Source organism: Nicotiana sylvestris, chromosome 5 (genome assembly GCF_000393655.2).
Source record: "Nicotiana sylvestris chromosome 5, ASM39365v2, whole genome shotgun sequence".
Lineage (NCBI taxonomy): Eukaryota > Viridiplantae > Streptophyta > Magnoliopsida > Solanales > Solanaceae > Nicotiana > Nicotiana sylvestris.
The window spans coordinates 48184028-48197707 of record NC_091061.1 but is presented as its reverse complement, the minus strand read 5'-3'; the positions used below and the strand labels follow the sequence as shown (position 1 = coordinate 48197707).

Here is a 13680-nt window from a genome sequence, read left to right as displayed (position 1 = left end):
AATGAAAGGAGCCGGTGGGAAAGATGAGCTATTAATGGCATACGTTAGCCAGAGTCTGAGTGGCGAGACATTAGAGTGGTACACTTGTCAGGATCACAGCAAATGATATACCTGGGATGATTTGGCCTAAGCATTCGCCCGACATTTCTAATACAACATAGAAATTGATCCAGATCGTTTGTTTATGACTAAGATAGAGAAGAGGCCTAGTGAGAGTTTTAGGGAATATGGTTTTTGTTGGAGGGAATAGGCAGCACGAGTCAATCCTCCGATGGAGGAAAGTGAAATGGTAGAGTACTTTCTTCAGGCTTTGGAGCCTGCTTACTTTGGTCATCTGATATCGGCCATAGGTAAGTCTTTCAACGAGGTAGTGAAGATGGGAGGTATGGTAGAAGAAGGGATTAAATCGAGCAAGATCATGAGCTACTCAGATATCAAAGCAACTACCCAAGCAATTCAAAATGGTACTGGCGGAGTAATAGGAAAGAAGAAGAAAGAAGATATTGTAATGGTTGTCTCGGGATCGCAGCATGGTTTGAGGGGTACACCACACCATTACACCCAGCCTCGACCCTATCCCCGAACCTACACCCAAACCCCATATAACCCACCTCAATATTACTTTCCATCACTAGACCCTCAATATTCTGTCAAGCCACCTCAATACTATGTCCACCACGCCCAGTCATACACTCAACATCCTTATTACCCACAATGGCGTACCCCAGCCCCACAGAATACCTACCCATCTCCACAAAATGCCTACCCACCTCCACAAACATACTGAAACTTTGTCGGTCCAGGCTTCTAGCCCAAGCCAGTATTCAGAAATGAAAGGCTGCAGCGGAAGAAAACTTTCACCCCGCTTGGGGAGTCTTATACCAGTCTATTCCAAAGATTGAGACAGATGAATGTATTGAGGCCAATCGAGTCAAAATTGCCAAACCCTCCTCCAAAGAATCTAGATTACTCCCTCAGTTGTGCATATTGTTCTGGTGCTCCGGGGCACGATACGGAAAAAGTGTTGGCATTTGAAAAATGTCATCCAAGAGCTCATCGACACAAATCAGATTGTGGTCCAAACTCCGGAAGCACCAAACATCAATCAGAACCCATTATCGGCCCATGATGAAACGCATATGATTGAAATAATTCACAATGATGAGGAGCTCAAGAAGTCTTCTAAGTCGGTCATGATGATTCGGGCCAGTGAAGGTAATATAGTTAAAGCTCCAGACTCTACCAAAGCAATACCCTTGACAATTGAAGGGGCAACAGAAAAGCCGAGCTTGCTCAATTTGAAGCCACCGGTGTTGGTTGTGAAAGGGCCTTCGAAAGATATTGGGGCAAGTCCGGAAAGTTCAAAAGTGGTAGTGCCAGGGATTCCAAGTAAGCTTGTCATAGTTGTGAAGGGGGCTCCTATTACCCCTATCATCATTAAACCAGTGACCCAGCTGCCAATGGTTGATGCCAAGGCTGTTCCGTGGAATTACAAACAAGTGATAGTGACATACAAAGGAAAAGAAATAGAGGAAGAAGTTAATGAAACTAGAGGATTGACTCGTTCTGGGAGATGTTTCACCCTAGAAGAATTAAGGAAAGCCAAGCCATTCAAGGATAGCCAAGTGCCAGTAAAGAGATCGGTCACCGAAGAAGAGGTTGAAGAGTTCCTGAAAAAGATGAAAGTGCAGGATTATTCCATTGTGGAGCAGTTAAGGAAAACACCAGCTCAGATTTCTCTTTTGTCTTTGCTGTTACATTCAGATGAACATAGCAAGGTCCTGATGAAGATTTTGAATGAGGCACATGTTCCTGACAAAATCACAGTGGATCACTTGGAAAATATAGTTAGCAAGATCTTTGAAGTAAATAGGATCACTTTCTTAGATGATGACCTTCCTATGGAGGGTACAGAATACAACCAAACTCTTTATCTCACGGTAAAGTGTGAAGATTCTGTTGTCTCAAGGGTTTTAGTTGACAATGGCTCTAGTGCGAATATTTGCCCCCTGCATACTCTACAAAAATTGAAGATCGGTACCAAAAGAATCCACATGAACAGTGTGTGTGTTTGAGGCTTTGATGGGGGAGGTAAAAACTCTGTTGGAGATATAGCTGAAATTGTCGATAGGGCCAGTTGAGTTCACCATGGAATTCCAAGTGTTAGATGTGGCTGTCTCCTACAATCTGTTGTTGGGCATACCCTAGATACATGCTGCTAAGGCAGTCCCGGCTTCTCTGCACCAAATGGTGAAGTTCAAATGGGACAGGCAGCAAATAGTTGTGCACGGTGATGAGGACTTATCAGCTTGTAATGACACAATTGTTTCGTTTATTGAAGCTGAAGATGATAAGGGACCTTGGGTCTATCAAACTTTCGAAACTGTGTCTGTTGAGAAGATTCCTGAAGGAAAATGCATTCTGGGTCCTAAGCTATCCTCCGCGTATGTCATGGTAGTGAATGAAATGTTAAAGAATGGTTTTATGCCGGGCAAGAGTCTGGGCTCATCTCTGCAGGGTATTGTACATCCAGTGCACCCACATATCTCTAAGTCTTTTGTCAAGCCAGTGGCCGAAAAACCTCCAACCTCATCAATCCTAAACCTGCGGTTGATGTTGATGAAGAGCTGATCAAGAGGTTCTAGAGTCTGTTCGATGAGGTCAATATGGTAGAAGTTGGTGAAGGTTCTAGTAAAGCAGATGTGCAGCTCGTTGGGCCAAACGTGAATCTTAGCAATTGGGAAGCTACTCATCTCCCCACCAGGAAGGAGTTTTGGTAGTCTGCTTTGTTTTCCTTTCTGTTATCTTGGTTATTCCAGGGTTGTAATCCAGATTTTTAGTTTTTGCTTGTTTTGATGTTCAAACCCTTTTATCCTTTTATTTTCAATGAAATGCAATTTCCCGTTTTCCAGTATTTCTATTAGTGTTTCATTTTGTTTTTCTTTTGTACAGTTCGTTTTATGCTAGTTGCAATGACATGACATGCATGAGGAATTGTCAGCCAAGTCTTAAAAGCCAATCTAATTCTAAAATAATAATCCAAGAAGTAGAATATGATGATGAAATAGAATATGATGAAGAAGCAGCATTTGAGGAAATCAGTAAAGAGCTAAAACTATTTGAAGAAAAACCAAAGCCTAATTTGAGCGAAACTGAAGCAATCAATTTAGGGGACCAGGATAATGTTATGGAAACCAAGATAAGTGTTTTTCTAGAACCGCAAGTTAAGGAGGAAATAATCAAAATATTGTTTGGCTACAAAGATGTCTTTGCATAGTCATATGACGATATGCCGGGCCTCAGCACTGATTTGGTAGTTCATAAATTGCCAACTAATCCAGCATTTCCTCCTGTCAAGCAAAAGTTACGAAAGTTCAAGACTGATATGAGTGTGAAGATCAAAGAAGAAATCACAAAGCAGCTTAATGCAAAGGTCATTCGGGTCACTCGATATCCTACTTGGTTGGCTAATGTTGTGCCAGTACCAAAGAAGGATGGTAAGACCAGGGTATGTGTTGATTGCCATAATCTTAACAAAGCGAGCCCAAAGGATGATTTTTCGTTGCCGAACATTTACATTTTGATCGATAATTGTGCCAAGCATGAGATTGGGTCTTTTGTGGATTGCTACGCGGGACATCACCAGATCTGGATGGATGAGGAAGATGCAGAAAAGACAGCGTTCATCACGCCATGAGGAACATATTGCTACCGGGGTAATGCCATTTGGTTTGAAGAACGCTGGAGAAACTTACATGAGGGCGATGACCACCATATTTCATGACATGATACACAAGGAGATTGAGGTTTATGTAGATGATGTGATCATAAAGTCAAAGAAGCAGTCTGACCATGTTAAGGATTTAAGGAAGTTTTTCCAAAGGCTCCGCAGGTATAACCTCAAGCTCAATCCAGCAAAATGTGTATTTGGTGTCCCGTCTGGGAAATTGTTGGGATTCGTGGTCAGTCGATGCGGTATTGAGTTAGATCCATCGAAGATCAAAGTCATTCAAGAGCTACCACTACCCTCGAACAAAACAGATGTGATGAGCCTACATGGGAGGTTAAATTACATCAGCAGGTTTATTGCTCAGCTCACGACAACCAGTGAGCCCATCTTTAAGCTGCTGAAGAAGAATGCTGCAATCAAGTGGACTGACGAGTGTCAAGAAGCATTTGATAAGATTAAGAGGTACCTCTCGAATCCACCCGTGTTGGCCCCACCAGAGCCTGAGAGACCTTTAATTCTCTATTTGATAGTCCCGGATAATTCTTTTGGCTGTGTATTGGGTCAACATGACATCACGAGAAAAAAAGAGCAAGCAATCTATTATCTCAGTAAGAAGTTCACTCCCTATGAGGTAAAGTACACTCTTCTTCAGAGGATATGTTGCACCCTGACTTGGGTGGCACGAAAGTTGAAGCATTATCTTTCGTCCTACACTATTTACCTCATTTCTCGTATGGATCCTCTAAAGTATATCTTTCAGAAGCCTATGCCCACAGGAAGACTTGCAAAGTGACAGATTTTACTCACAGAGTTTGACATCATCTATGTGACTCGGACCGCGATGAAAGCCCAAGCCTTGGCCGATCATTTGGCCGAGAACCCGGTGGATGAAGAATATGAGCCACTGAAAACTTATTTTCCTGATGCAAAAGTGATGTATGTTGACGAGGTCGATCATGATGAAAAGCCAGGTTGGAAACTCTTCTTTGATAGAGCTGCTAACATGAAAGGTGTCGAAATAGGGGCTATACTCATCTCTGAAACAGGGCAACACTACCCTGTAACAGCCCAACTTTGATTTTATTGCACTAACAACATGGCTGAGTATGAAGCATGCATTCTGGGTTTGAGGTTAGCTATAGACATGAGAGTCCAGGAAATACTGGTTCTGGGAGATTCAGATTTGTTGGTTCACCAGATTCAAGGAGAATGGGAGACTCGGGACTTGAAGCTCATACCGTACCGACAGTGTCTGCATGATATTTGTCAACGATTCAGGTCGGTACAATTTAAACATATTCCCAGGATTCATAATGAGATTGCCGATGTTTTGGCTACTTTGTCATCAATGTTACATCATCCGGACAAGGCTTATGTCGACCCCGTGCATATCCAAGTTCGTGATCAACATGCCTATTGTAACGTGGTTGAAAAAGAAATTGATGGTGAACCTTGGTTCCATGATATCATGAAATACATAAAGTCAGGGGTATATCCAGTACATGCCACAGGTGATCAAAAGAGAACCATCCGGCGTCTGGCAAGTGGATTTTTCTTGAGTGAGGGAATCCTGTACAAGAGGACTCAAGATTTGGGACTGCTGAGGTGCATAGATGCTAAAGAAGCTTCAACTATCATGGCCGAAGTGCATTCTGGATTTTGCGGGCCGTATATGAATGGGTATGTGTTGGCAAAGAAGATACTTCGAGCAGGTTATTATTGGTTCACCATGGAACGAGATTGCATCAGCTTTGTTCGTAAATGTCATTAATGCCAGGTGTACGGTGATTTAATTCATTCCCCGCCATCTGAGTTGCATACAATGTCCGCACTTTGGCCATTTGTTACTCGGGACATGGATGTCATTGGACCAATTGAGCTGACAACATCGAACGGACATAGGTTTATTCTGGTGGCCATTGATTACTTTACCAAGTGGGTCAAAGCTGTAACTTTCAAGTCCGTGACCAAGAAGGCAGTGGTGGATTTTGTTCATTCAAACATTATTTGTCGGTTCAGAATTACCAAGGTGATCATCACAGACAATGTTGCTAACCTCAACAGTCATTTGATGAAAAAGGTATGCCAACAATTCAAGATTATGCATCGAAACTCCACTCTGTACCGTCCCAAGGTGAACGAAGCTGTTGAGGATGCTAACAAGTGTGAGCACGTGATTTTTGCCCTATACGAAATATTCCTATAAAATCCCAAGAAAATAGATTTTTTCTTACTTATTTGTCATTTTTAGGAATTTTTTAATTTTTATTAATTGTTTGCATTTCTATGCACGTTTAGCTTTATTCAAAAATCATGAAAAATACCAAAAAATACCATGCATTGCATTTAGGTTTATTTTTACATTTTTAGGATTAATTAGTTAATTATTTGCTTTATTAAAAATGAAAATAAAAAATGCTTCTTTTTTACACTTTTTCCTTTTATTTTTAGGTTATCGATTTTTCTCTTTTAATTTAGGATTAAGTAGCTTTTATAATTAGTTAATTAGTTTAATTTCACATTTTCAGATAATCTAGGATTTTAATTTTAGGATTTTAAATCAAAGAAAAAAAATGAAAAAAACAAACAAAAAGAAAATAGGAAAAATATATTTTTTGGTCTTGTTTCTTTTAAAATACTTGATTTGGGCCAATTCCTAAAAAATGCCCAATTTCCTTTTTTCTTGCCCAAACCCAATAACATACCGAATACCCTCCTGGCCCAAATCTATTTTCATTAAAAAAGCAAAAACCTAGAGAAGGGAATCAGATTTTAAAACCTAGAATAAAAATCCCTTCTCTTTCACATAGCAAGAACGGCGCCCCTAGCTCTCATCTCTCTTTTTGAACCTAAAAACAGAGATCAATGAAACACCCCTCCCTCGTTCTCTAAACCCCTCTCTTTACCAAAGACCTGAGCCACCCTTTTCTTCTTTTCCTACTCACGCAACTCATATCCAAGAGTTCAAGTACATATTCATAGTCTCCAGAAAAGATTCTAAAAAAAAAAACACACGGAAAAATTCAAAAAAAAGAAGATCCGAAAAAAGGGCATAGTAGATTTCAATTGATTTTACTTTGAAAATGACTCAAGAGGCTGGCGTTGGTTTTTACTGATTCGAGAGAGCATTCTGAAGCTGCGTTTTGTTGATTCTACTGTTGTTGAGCTCTGATCTACTGATTTCAGCACTTGTTATTCCTTGAATTTGTGACCTGCCATGTAATTGGAAATTTTCTTATGTTTAAATGTTTAGCCACTTATAATTAATTGCTGTTGCGTGTTGAATTTTACGCGGCTGTAAACAATGAGCTTGTTGGGTTTTCTTGAAATTTGACTGATAAGAAATGAAACTACCATGACTGAAACTTTCTTGTATTGTCATCCATCCGTGTTGAATATAGTCACGGACAATAGATGGCCATTTGATTTCTGTCCCATTCTGGCATCTCCAATTTGACTACGTGATGAATTAATGTCAGTATGATGAAGTTGAAAGCTAATGATTATGAGTAGTGATTTTGTTGGCCAACTTTAGCTTAGGTTAAAAATGAATTCACTGTTTTTTTGTGTGGAAATATATGTCACGGTGGGATCTGATATTTGGTTAGGAAAAGTTTTGGATTAATCATGTCTGGTAATTTCTGTCCCATTCTGGCGTGATTGAAAGGCATGAAACGAATTTGTCTAAATGCCTGAAGCTTGTTTGTTTGTGTTTGAGATAAATAAGTAGTTGTTTAGTGATGGTATTAATTTACTCCTCAATAATATTTTATCCATAAATTTAGACTTTCTTGTTAATCTAGAATTTTAGGAAAAATGATTATTGAGTAACATCGTAGCTTGCTTTAGGCGCGATTAATTAACTATCGTGACTATGAGTACGGTTCCTGTAACATAGTCATGATACCTAATTCCCAAATTCGGGGGCGCATTTTATGTAACCCGATCATAACAACTTCAAATAATAAATCTTTTTTTGTTAAATAATTTGAGGCGTGCCATGCCAAATAAAACCCCTAAGCACATGGCCCTCACAAAACTAGTTAGCTCTTTCTATAGAAAATTTGAGGTGTGCCATTCTCATTAAATAACTCATGACCCTCGTATAATTGATACTAACTCTTTAAAATCGGGGTGTGCCATCAAGTGAATTTTCCATGGCCCTCGCAAACTTTGTTATTAATTTGAACTTTCGTAGTTGCTTTAGGTGCGTTCTTTAAATTAATTTTCTTTAATTACTAATCTCGGGTGCACATTTCATGTGACGCAAATTCAATTCTTAACAACGTTAAATAAAATGTGTCGTGGACCGCAGGTGCATTTCATGTGGCGTGGTTCAAGGCCTGTTTTAAATAACGTTGAATCTTCCTAAAATTATTAAAAGTGGTTTAATAAGTTAAAATATACCATAGGTTAAAACATGTATTAAAATCAGATAATAAGTCAATTATAATAGTTTAAGAGATCGTGTTAGAACCACGGAATCCAGAAATGACTATACCTTCTCTCGGGTTAACAGAATTCCTTACTTAGAATTTCTGGTTCGCAGACTTCAAAAGGAAAGTCGAATTTCCTCGATTTGGGATTCAAAAAAAATAAACCGGTGACTTGGGACACCAATTAAAATATTCCAAGTGGCGACTTTGAAAAATTAAATAAAATAATCTCATTTCGAATAATGTCACTTAAAGTGGAAAAACTCTCTTATATACCTTTCGGGTGTGTAAAAAGGAGGTGTGACAACAAGAATATAAAGAAGATATTTCGTAAGATGGTGGAAGGTTCTAGCCAATGGCATGAAAAGTTGCCTTTTGCCTTACTGGGATATTGCACTACTGTTCGCACTTCAGTGGGTGCAACTCCTTATTTGCTGGTCTATGGAACTAAGGCGGTTATACCTGCAAAAGTTGAGATTTCATCCCTTTGGATCGTTGCAGAAGCTGAAATTGATGATGATGAGTGGGTCAAAACTCGTCTAGAGCACTTGAGTTTGATTGATGAGAAAAGATTGGCTGCAGTATGTCATGGTCAATTGTATCAGAAGAGAATGGCAAGAGCATACAACAAAAAGGTGCTTCCTCGGAAATTCGAAGTGGGCCCGATGATATTGAAACACATCCTTCCTCATCAAGTGGAAGCTAAAGGCAAGTTCGTCCCAAACTGGCAAGGATCATTCGTTGTGACAAAAGTGTTTCCCAATGGTGCTGTATTTAACAGATATAAAAGACAAATGTGTAGATATGACTATCAATTGTGATACAGTTAAGAGGTACTATGTATGAGTTCTTTGCTTATTTTCAATTGCATTTTGTACTTGGCACGTTCAAAGTTGAAATGACGAAGGCATTTTGTTCCGCTACCCAAACACTTTCATCCTTTGCTACCCCTTTTGAGCTTTATTAACTTTCTTTCATACCTCTTTTGGAATCAGTAGCAGGATTAGAGAGTGAAAAAAAATTGAAAAAAAAGAAGGAGAAAGAAAAGAAAAGAAAAAGAAAAAAAGAGAGAAAAGAATAAAAAAAGAAGAAAAAAAAAGAAGAAAAAAAAGAAAAAAAAAGAAAAAAACTAAAACCAAACAACTTTCGTTTGAACTACGTTAGACCTGATTCTTTTTAAGGATATGTAGACAGCTTTACGGTTCGGTCTCATCAAAATAAAAACCCAAAATTCCCCAAACTCAAAGAAACTGGGGCAGAAGTTTTGTTTTTGCAAAAGATCTGATTCCAAGAGTTGTATTTTGGAACCCATTTCATCTTAAATTATTTTGAGCCTTCATGCCACTCTTTCTTTCTAGCCCTGTCCAAAAGCCTACATTACGGTCTAGAGAAAGACCTTCCGATCAATCTTTGAGGATGCCAAGTCAAGCGAGATCGAGGTATGAATTACATCATAGGTAACACTCTGTTCATGGGCACAAGGAAAAAATGAATAAAATGAGAGAGTTTTATTGCTGAAAACCCTCACGGGCACCGTAAGACGACGATGAGCTGAGAGAAAATTTAAAATGAGAATCTTATTGGTGAAAACCCTCACGGGCACCGTAATGCGATGGTGAGTTGAGAGATAAACAAATGAGATAGGCTCATTGGTGAAAACTCTTCGGGGCACTACAAGTCGAATGAGGCTCGTGACTCTATAGAGAATTTGGATCACTAAGAGCCCGGTTTTTGAAGTATGAAGACACGAGATGAACTGAAAACATGACTGTTTGGACGGATTAGGCTGATCAATCCAAAATGCATGTCATGATCATTGGAGCCAGCCGCTTCACTCTGATAAGTCTTCTTTTTCCCATTCTTCTTCACATAGTCATCTGTGTTCAAAATTTTCCTTTGTTCCTTCTGTCAAAAATCATTTCACTTTGCTTTTTGAGTCCATCTTTATGAGTCTCTTTCGAGTTAGCCCTTGTTGAACAAGCAGGAAAGGATTCCAAAGCCTACTACCAGCTTCTAAATTGCACAAAGCGGAGTTCGACCATGTACATCACATCTGACATGATTTAGAATAACCAGTATGGTGATAACTGAGGTTCAAGCAATCAAGTGAATCTTGAATTTTAAGAAAATACAAGGATTCAGCAACTTTCAGAATGAAAATACAATGCAACAAGTGAGTGAGATTCAGGTCATTCAGAGGTTTTGTGGTTCAGTTCCAATCAAAAGGTCAAACAACTCCTTGCTGGCCTGAAGCAGCTAATCAGAATGAAGCATGGCAGTGGCAGAAGCAGACACTCAACAATGATGTCACAAACTAACCACCACGTTTTCAAACTAACAAAATTTTATTTGTCTGAAACAGGGGCAAGAAAATTTGTTAATCCACAGGGACCCTCACATGAAGAAGGCATGGTTCAGGGGCAAGAAATTCTATTCGGAATCCTCCAAGAAGAGAGCATGGCTCAGGTAAGTTCATTCTCGGCTTTTCAGGACCCTTCTGGATAATGGGATTTGATTTTTAGTTTTCAGGATCCTCCTGGATAATGGGATTTAGCTTTAAGTTTTCTTGTCCCTCTTGGATAGTGAGATTTATTTTTAAGTTTCCTGGATAATAGGATTTAGTTTTAAGTTTTCAGGACCCTCTAGGATAATGGGATTTAATTTAAAATTTTCAGGGCCCTCCTGGATAATGGAATTTAATCTTAAAAGTTCTCAGGACCCTCTTGGATAATGGGACCTAGTTAAATTTCAAGACCTTCATAGATAACAAGATTTAGCGTAAGTTCTACCTTTAGGAAATATAATTTAGCTTTAAAATTGTCACTCCTAAGATGAGATTTAATTTGAAGTTTTCAGGGCCCTCCTGGATAATGGGATTTAGCTTTTAAATTCTTAGAGCTCTTTTAGGTAACATGATTCGATTAACACTCACAGATGTGCCCAGATACCAAACAGAGGCAGAAAAGTTTCTTTTGTTTTGTCTATTTTGTTGTAATGGCAGGCGCCCACCTGGAGAACAAGGGAAATACAGTTCAAGTTTTGGCAATCAGGCGCCCACTTGGAGAACAATGGAATACAATTCAAGTTTTGGCAATCAGACGCCCACCTGGAGAACAAGGGAATACAGTTTAAGTTTTTGGCAATCAGGCGCCCACTTGGAGAACAAGGGAATGTAGTTCAAGTTTTTGGCAATCAGGCGCCCACTGGAGAACAAGGGAATACAGTTCAAGTTTTGGCAATCAGGTGCCCACCTGGAGAATGTGGAAAATTATTTCAAAGTCAAGCTATTGGCAGGCGCCCACCTGGAGAACGAGGGAATTCATTTCAGAATTACTTTTAATTTGCAAATTTAAGAAGCATCAGGAGCCCGCCTAAAGAACAGGGTCCATTTTTTAGTTTCATGTTGAAGATCAAGTAGAGATTTAAGGAAGATTCAGGACAAGAAGTAGATAGGATCTTGCATTTTTCTTTTACTTTTGCTATAATTTTTCCTTTTACTTTCGATATAATGGCAGGAACCGTGGACCTAAACTTTGACGGCACTTCACTCGGTTCTCCACCTCGGTATACTCCATCGCTCTTCTCACTTCGAACTACACGTGGACTGATTCCTTTATAGTCAAGTATATGTAGGCAGCTCAAATACCAGGGCTCGGTCATATTCTCTTTTCTTTTAGTTTTGGTCTCTCTAAATAAAGGTCGGGTCAAAAACATGTCTTTTGTTCTTTGTCTGGAAAACATTTCGTGCTTCCTGTCAAAGAGGGACAGTTGTAGACATGTAATTTTTGACCCGCCACGTCATCAAATTATATTAGTATTCTCGGAATTTAAAACATTTATTTGATTTATTTTAATAGGATTTAACCTATTTTTCACTTTTATTTTTATTTCAAAACTTAAATCTAAAAATACAAAAATAGTTTCATGTTTTATCTTATTTCTATTTAGTTTAGGTTATTAATATTTTTATAGTGATATTTTTATAGAAATACCTGTTTTACCTTGGTACGAAATTTGGATTGAATTGAATATTCTTCGTGTTGCTGTTGTGTGTTTACTTTGGGACTACGAGATAGTATCCCGGGAGATCCCCCTGCATATTTACTTTGGGACTATGGATTTGTATTCAGGTAGATCCCCCTACACATTTGTATTGGAACTACGGGAGTGCACCCGGTAGATCCCCCCAGTACTGAGTATTTACATTTGGGACTACGGATTGGGATTCCGGTAAATTTCCGCGCACTATGAGTTGGACTACGGGACGACACCCGGGAAATCCACTGGATATTTACATTTGGGGACTACAGGTCGGTATCCTGAGAGATCTCCGGTTGCTATTACTGTGTGAAATTATATTCTCTCTGTGTTGTCTTTCGCTATTGTAGTTGTTGTTATTCTTATTACCCTGTGTTACTTCATACTGTTAACACTTAATAGTATTGTCATATTCTATACTGTTTTACCTTGTTTTTCATATATAATCAGTAAGGCCCTGACTTTCCTCGTCACTACTCGACCGAGGTTAGGCTTGACACTTACTGAGTACCGTTGTGGTGTACTCATGCCCTTTCTGCGCATGTTTTTCATGTGCAGATCTAGGTTCTTCGGCTCAGCCCTATCATCCTTGAGGCGAGCCAATTCTCCAGATACTTTGAGGTATATCTGTCGCGTCCGCAAACCGAGGAGTCCCTTTCTATTTTCTTTAGTAGTTATAGCCCTTCTGTATTCACTTTGACTTAGATATTCTAGAGTTAGAACACTATGTAATATCCTTAGCTTGTGATTTCATGAGATTCCGGGTTTTGGGAGTTATTTCAGTTTGAGAGTTTTTATTGTATATGCCGAGCGACATCTTAAACGTTCTATTTATGTTTATTCTGCAGTTTTTTTTGTTGGTTTTATCTTTCGTTTTCTTTTTCCGCAAACTGTTAGGCTTACCTAGTCGTAGAGATTAGGCGCCATCACGACAGTTCACGGAGGACGAACTGGGATCATGACAATATTTTCTTGTAGTTCCTCTTATTTTGAGAAATTAAATTTTAAAAACTATCATCAATAATTATTAAATCCATTCTCTCAAATAGTAATTCAAGGTAATATAAATCTGTAGAATAGAATATCCAATCTCTGTGGGACGATACTTTCCTTCACTATAATTTGACAAAGTACGAGTTTAAATTATATACACGTCATACACTCGTCAAATTTTTGGCGCCGTTGCCGGAGATTGGCATACGTCTACTTTAGATTAATTAACTTATTACTAATTTGAGATTTTTTTTCTTCTTATCAGGTAGTTTATGACCCGCTCAAAGCTCTACCGAAGGAGAAATGGAAGTTGAACTAGAAGACAACAACGTTGGAAATAATATCCAGCGGCTGAATCCATTTCCTCCAAATTTGGAAGAACAATTCGATGAAGAAATCTCTAGGCCAGCAAATAGAATATTTCAAGATTATGCGAGACCTGACCACTTTGACTGTGAATCAAGTGTTAGAAGGCCTTCTGTG

General features: G+C 38.9%; 3 protein-coding genes across 3 annotated transcripts; all 3 read left to right on the top strand.

Annotated features, from left to right (window-relative positions):
- Nucleotides 1-2666: 2666 nt before the first annotated feature.
- On the top strand, nucleotides 2667-4523 carry LOC138868615 (uncharacterized mitochondrial protein AtMg00860-like). Its single transcript, XM_070146179.1, has 2 exons — nucleotides 2667-2776; nucleotides 3893-4523. The coding sequence occupies exons 1-2, from the start codon at nucleotides 2667-2669 to the stop codon at nucleotides 4521-4523; spliced, it is 741 nt and encodes a 246-aa protein (XP_070002280.1).
- Nucleotides 4524-4826: 303 nt separating this feature from the next.
- LOC138868614 (uncharacterized) lies at nucleotides 4827-5501 on the top strand. The gene has a single exon (XM_070146178.1). The coding sequence runs from the start codon at nucleotides 4827-4829 to the stop codon at nucleotides 5499-5501; it is 675 nt and encodes a 224-aa protein (XP_070002279.1).
- A 51-nt stretch (nucleotides 5502-5552) lies between these two features.
- Nucleotides 5553-13466, top strand: LOC138868613 (uncharacterized). The gene is made up of 4 exons (XM_070146177.1): nucleotides 5553-5895; nucleotides 8581-8801; nucleotides 10529-10632; nucleotides 13463-13466. Exons 1-4 carry the CDS (start codon nucleotides 5553-5555, stop codon nucleotides 13464-13466), a joined length of 672 nt encoding a protein of 223 aa, XP_070002278.1.
- The last annotated feature ends 214 nt before the right edge of the window (nucleotides 13467-13680 follow it).

Coding starts and splice junctions, on each gene's coding strand:
- LOC138868615 (XM_070146179.1), top strand. CDS start 2,667: ATGGTAGAAGTTGGTGAAGGTTCTAGTAAAGCAGATGTGCAGCTCGTT. Junction 2,777..3,892: donor CCCACCAGGAAGGAGTTTTG/GTAGTCTGCTTT, acceptor AAGGCTCCGCAG/GTATAACCTCAAGCTCAATC.
- LOC138868614 (XM_070146178.1), top strand. CDS start 4,827: ATGGCTGAGTATGAAGCATGCATTCTGGGTTTGAGGTTAGCTATAGAC.
- LOC138868613 (XM_070146177.1), top strand. CDS start 5,553: ATGTCCGCACTTTGGCCATTTGTTACTCGGGACATGGATGTCATTGGA. Junction 5,896..8,580: donor TGTTGAGGATGCTAACAAGT/GTGAGCACGTGA, acceptor TTCGCACTTCAG/TGGGTGCAACTCCTTATTTG. Junction 8,802..10,528: donor CAAGAGCATACAACAAAAAG/GTGCTTCCTCGG, acceptor TGTCTGAAACAG/GGGCAAGAAAATTTGTTAAT.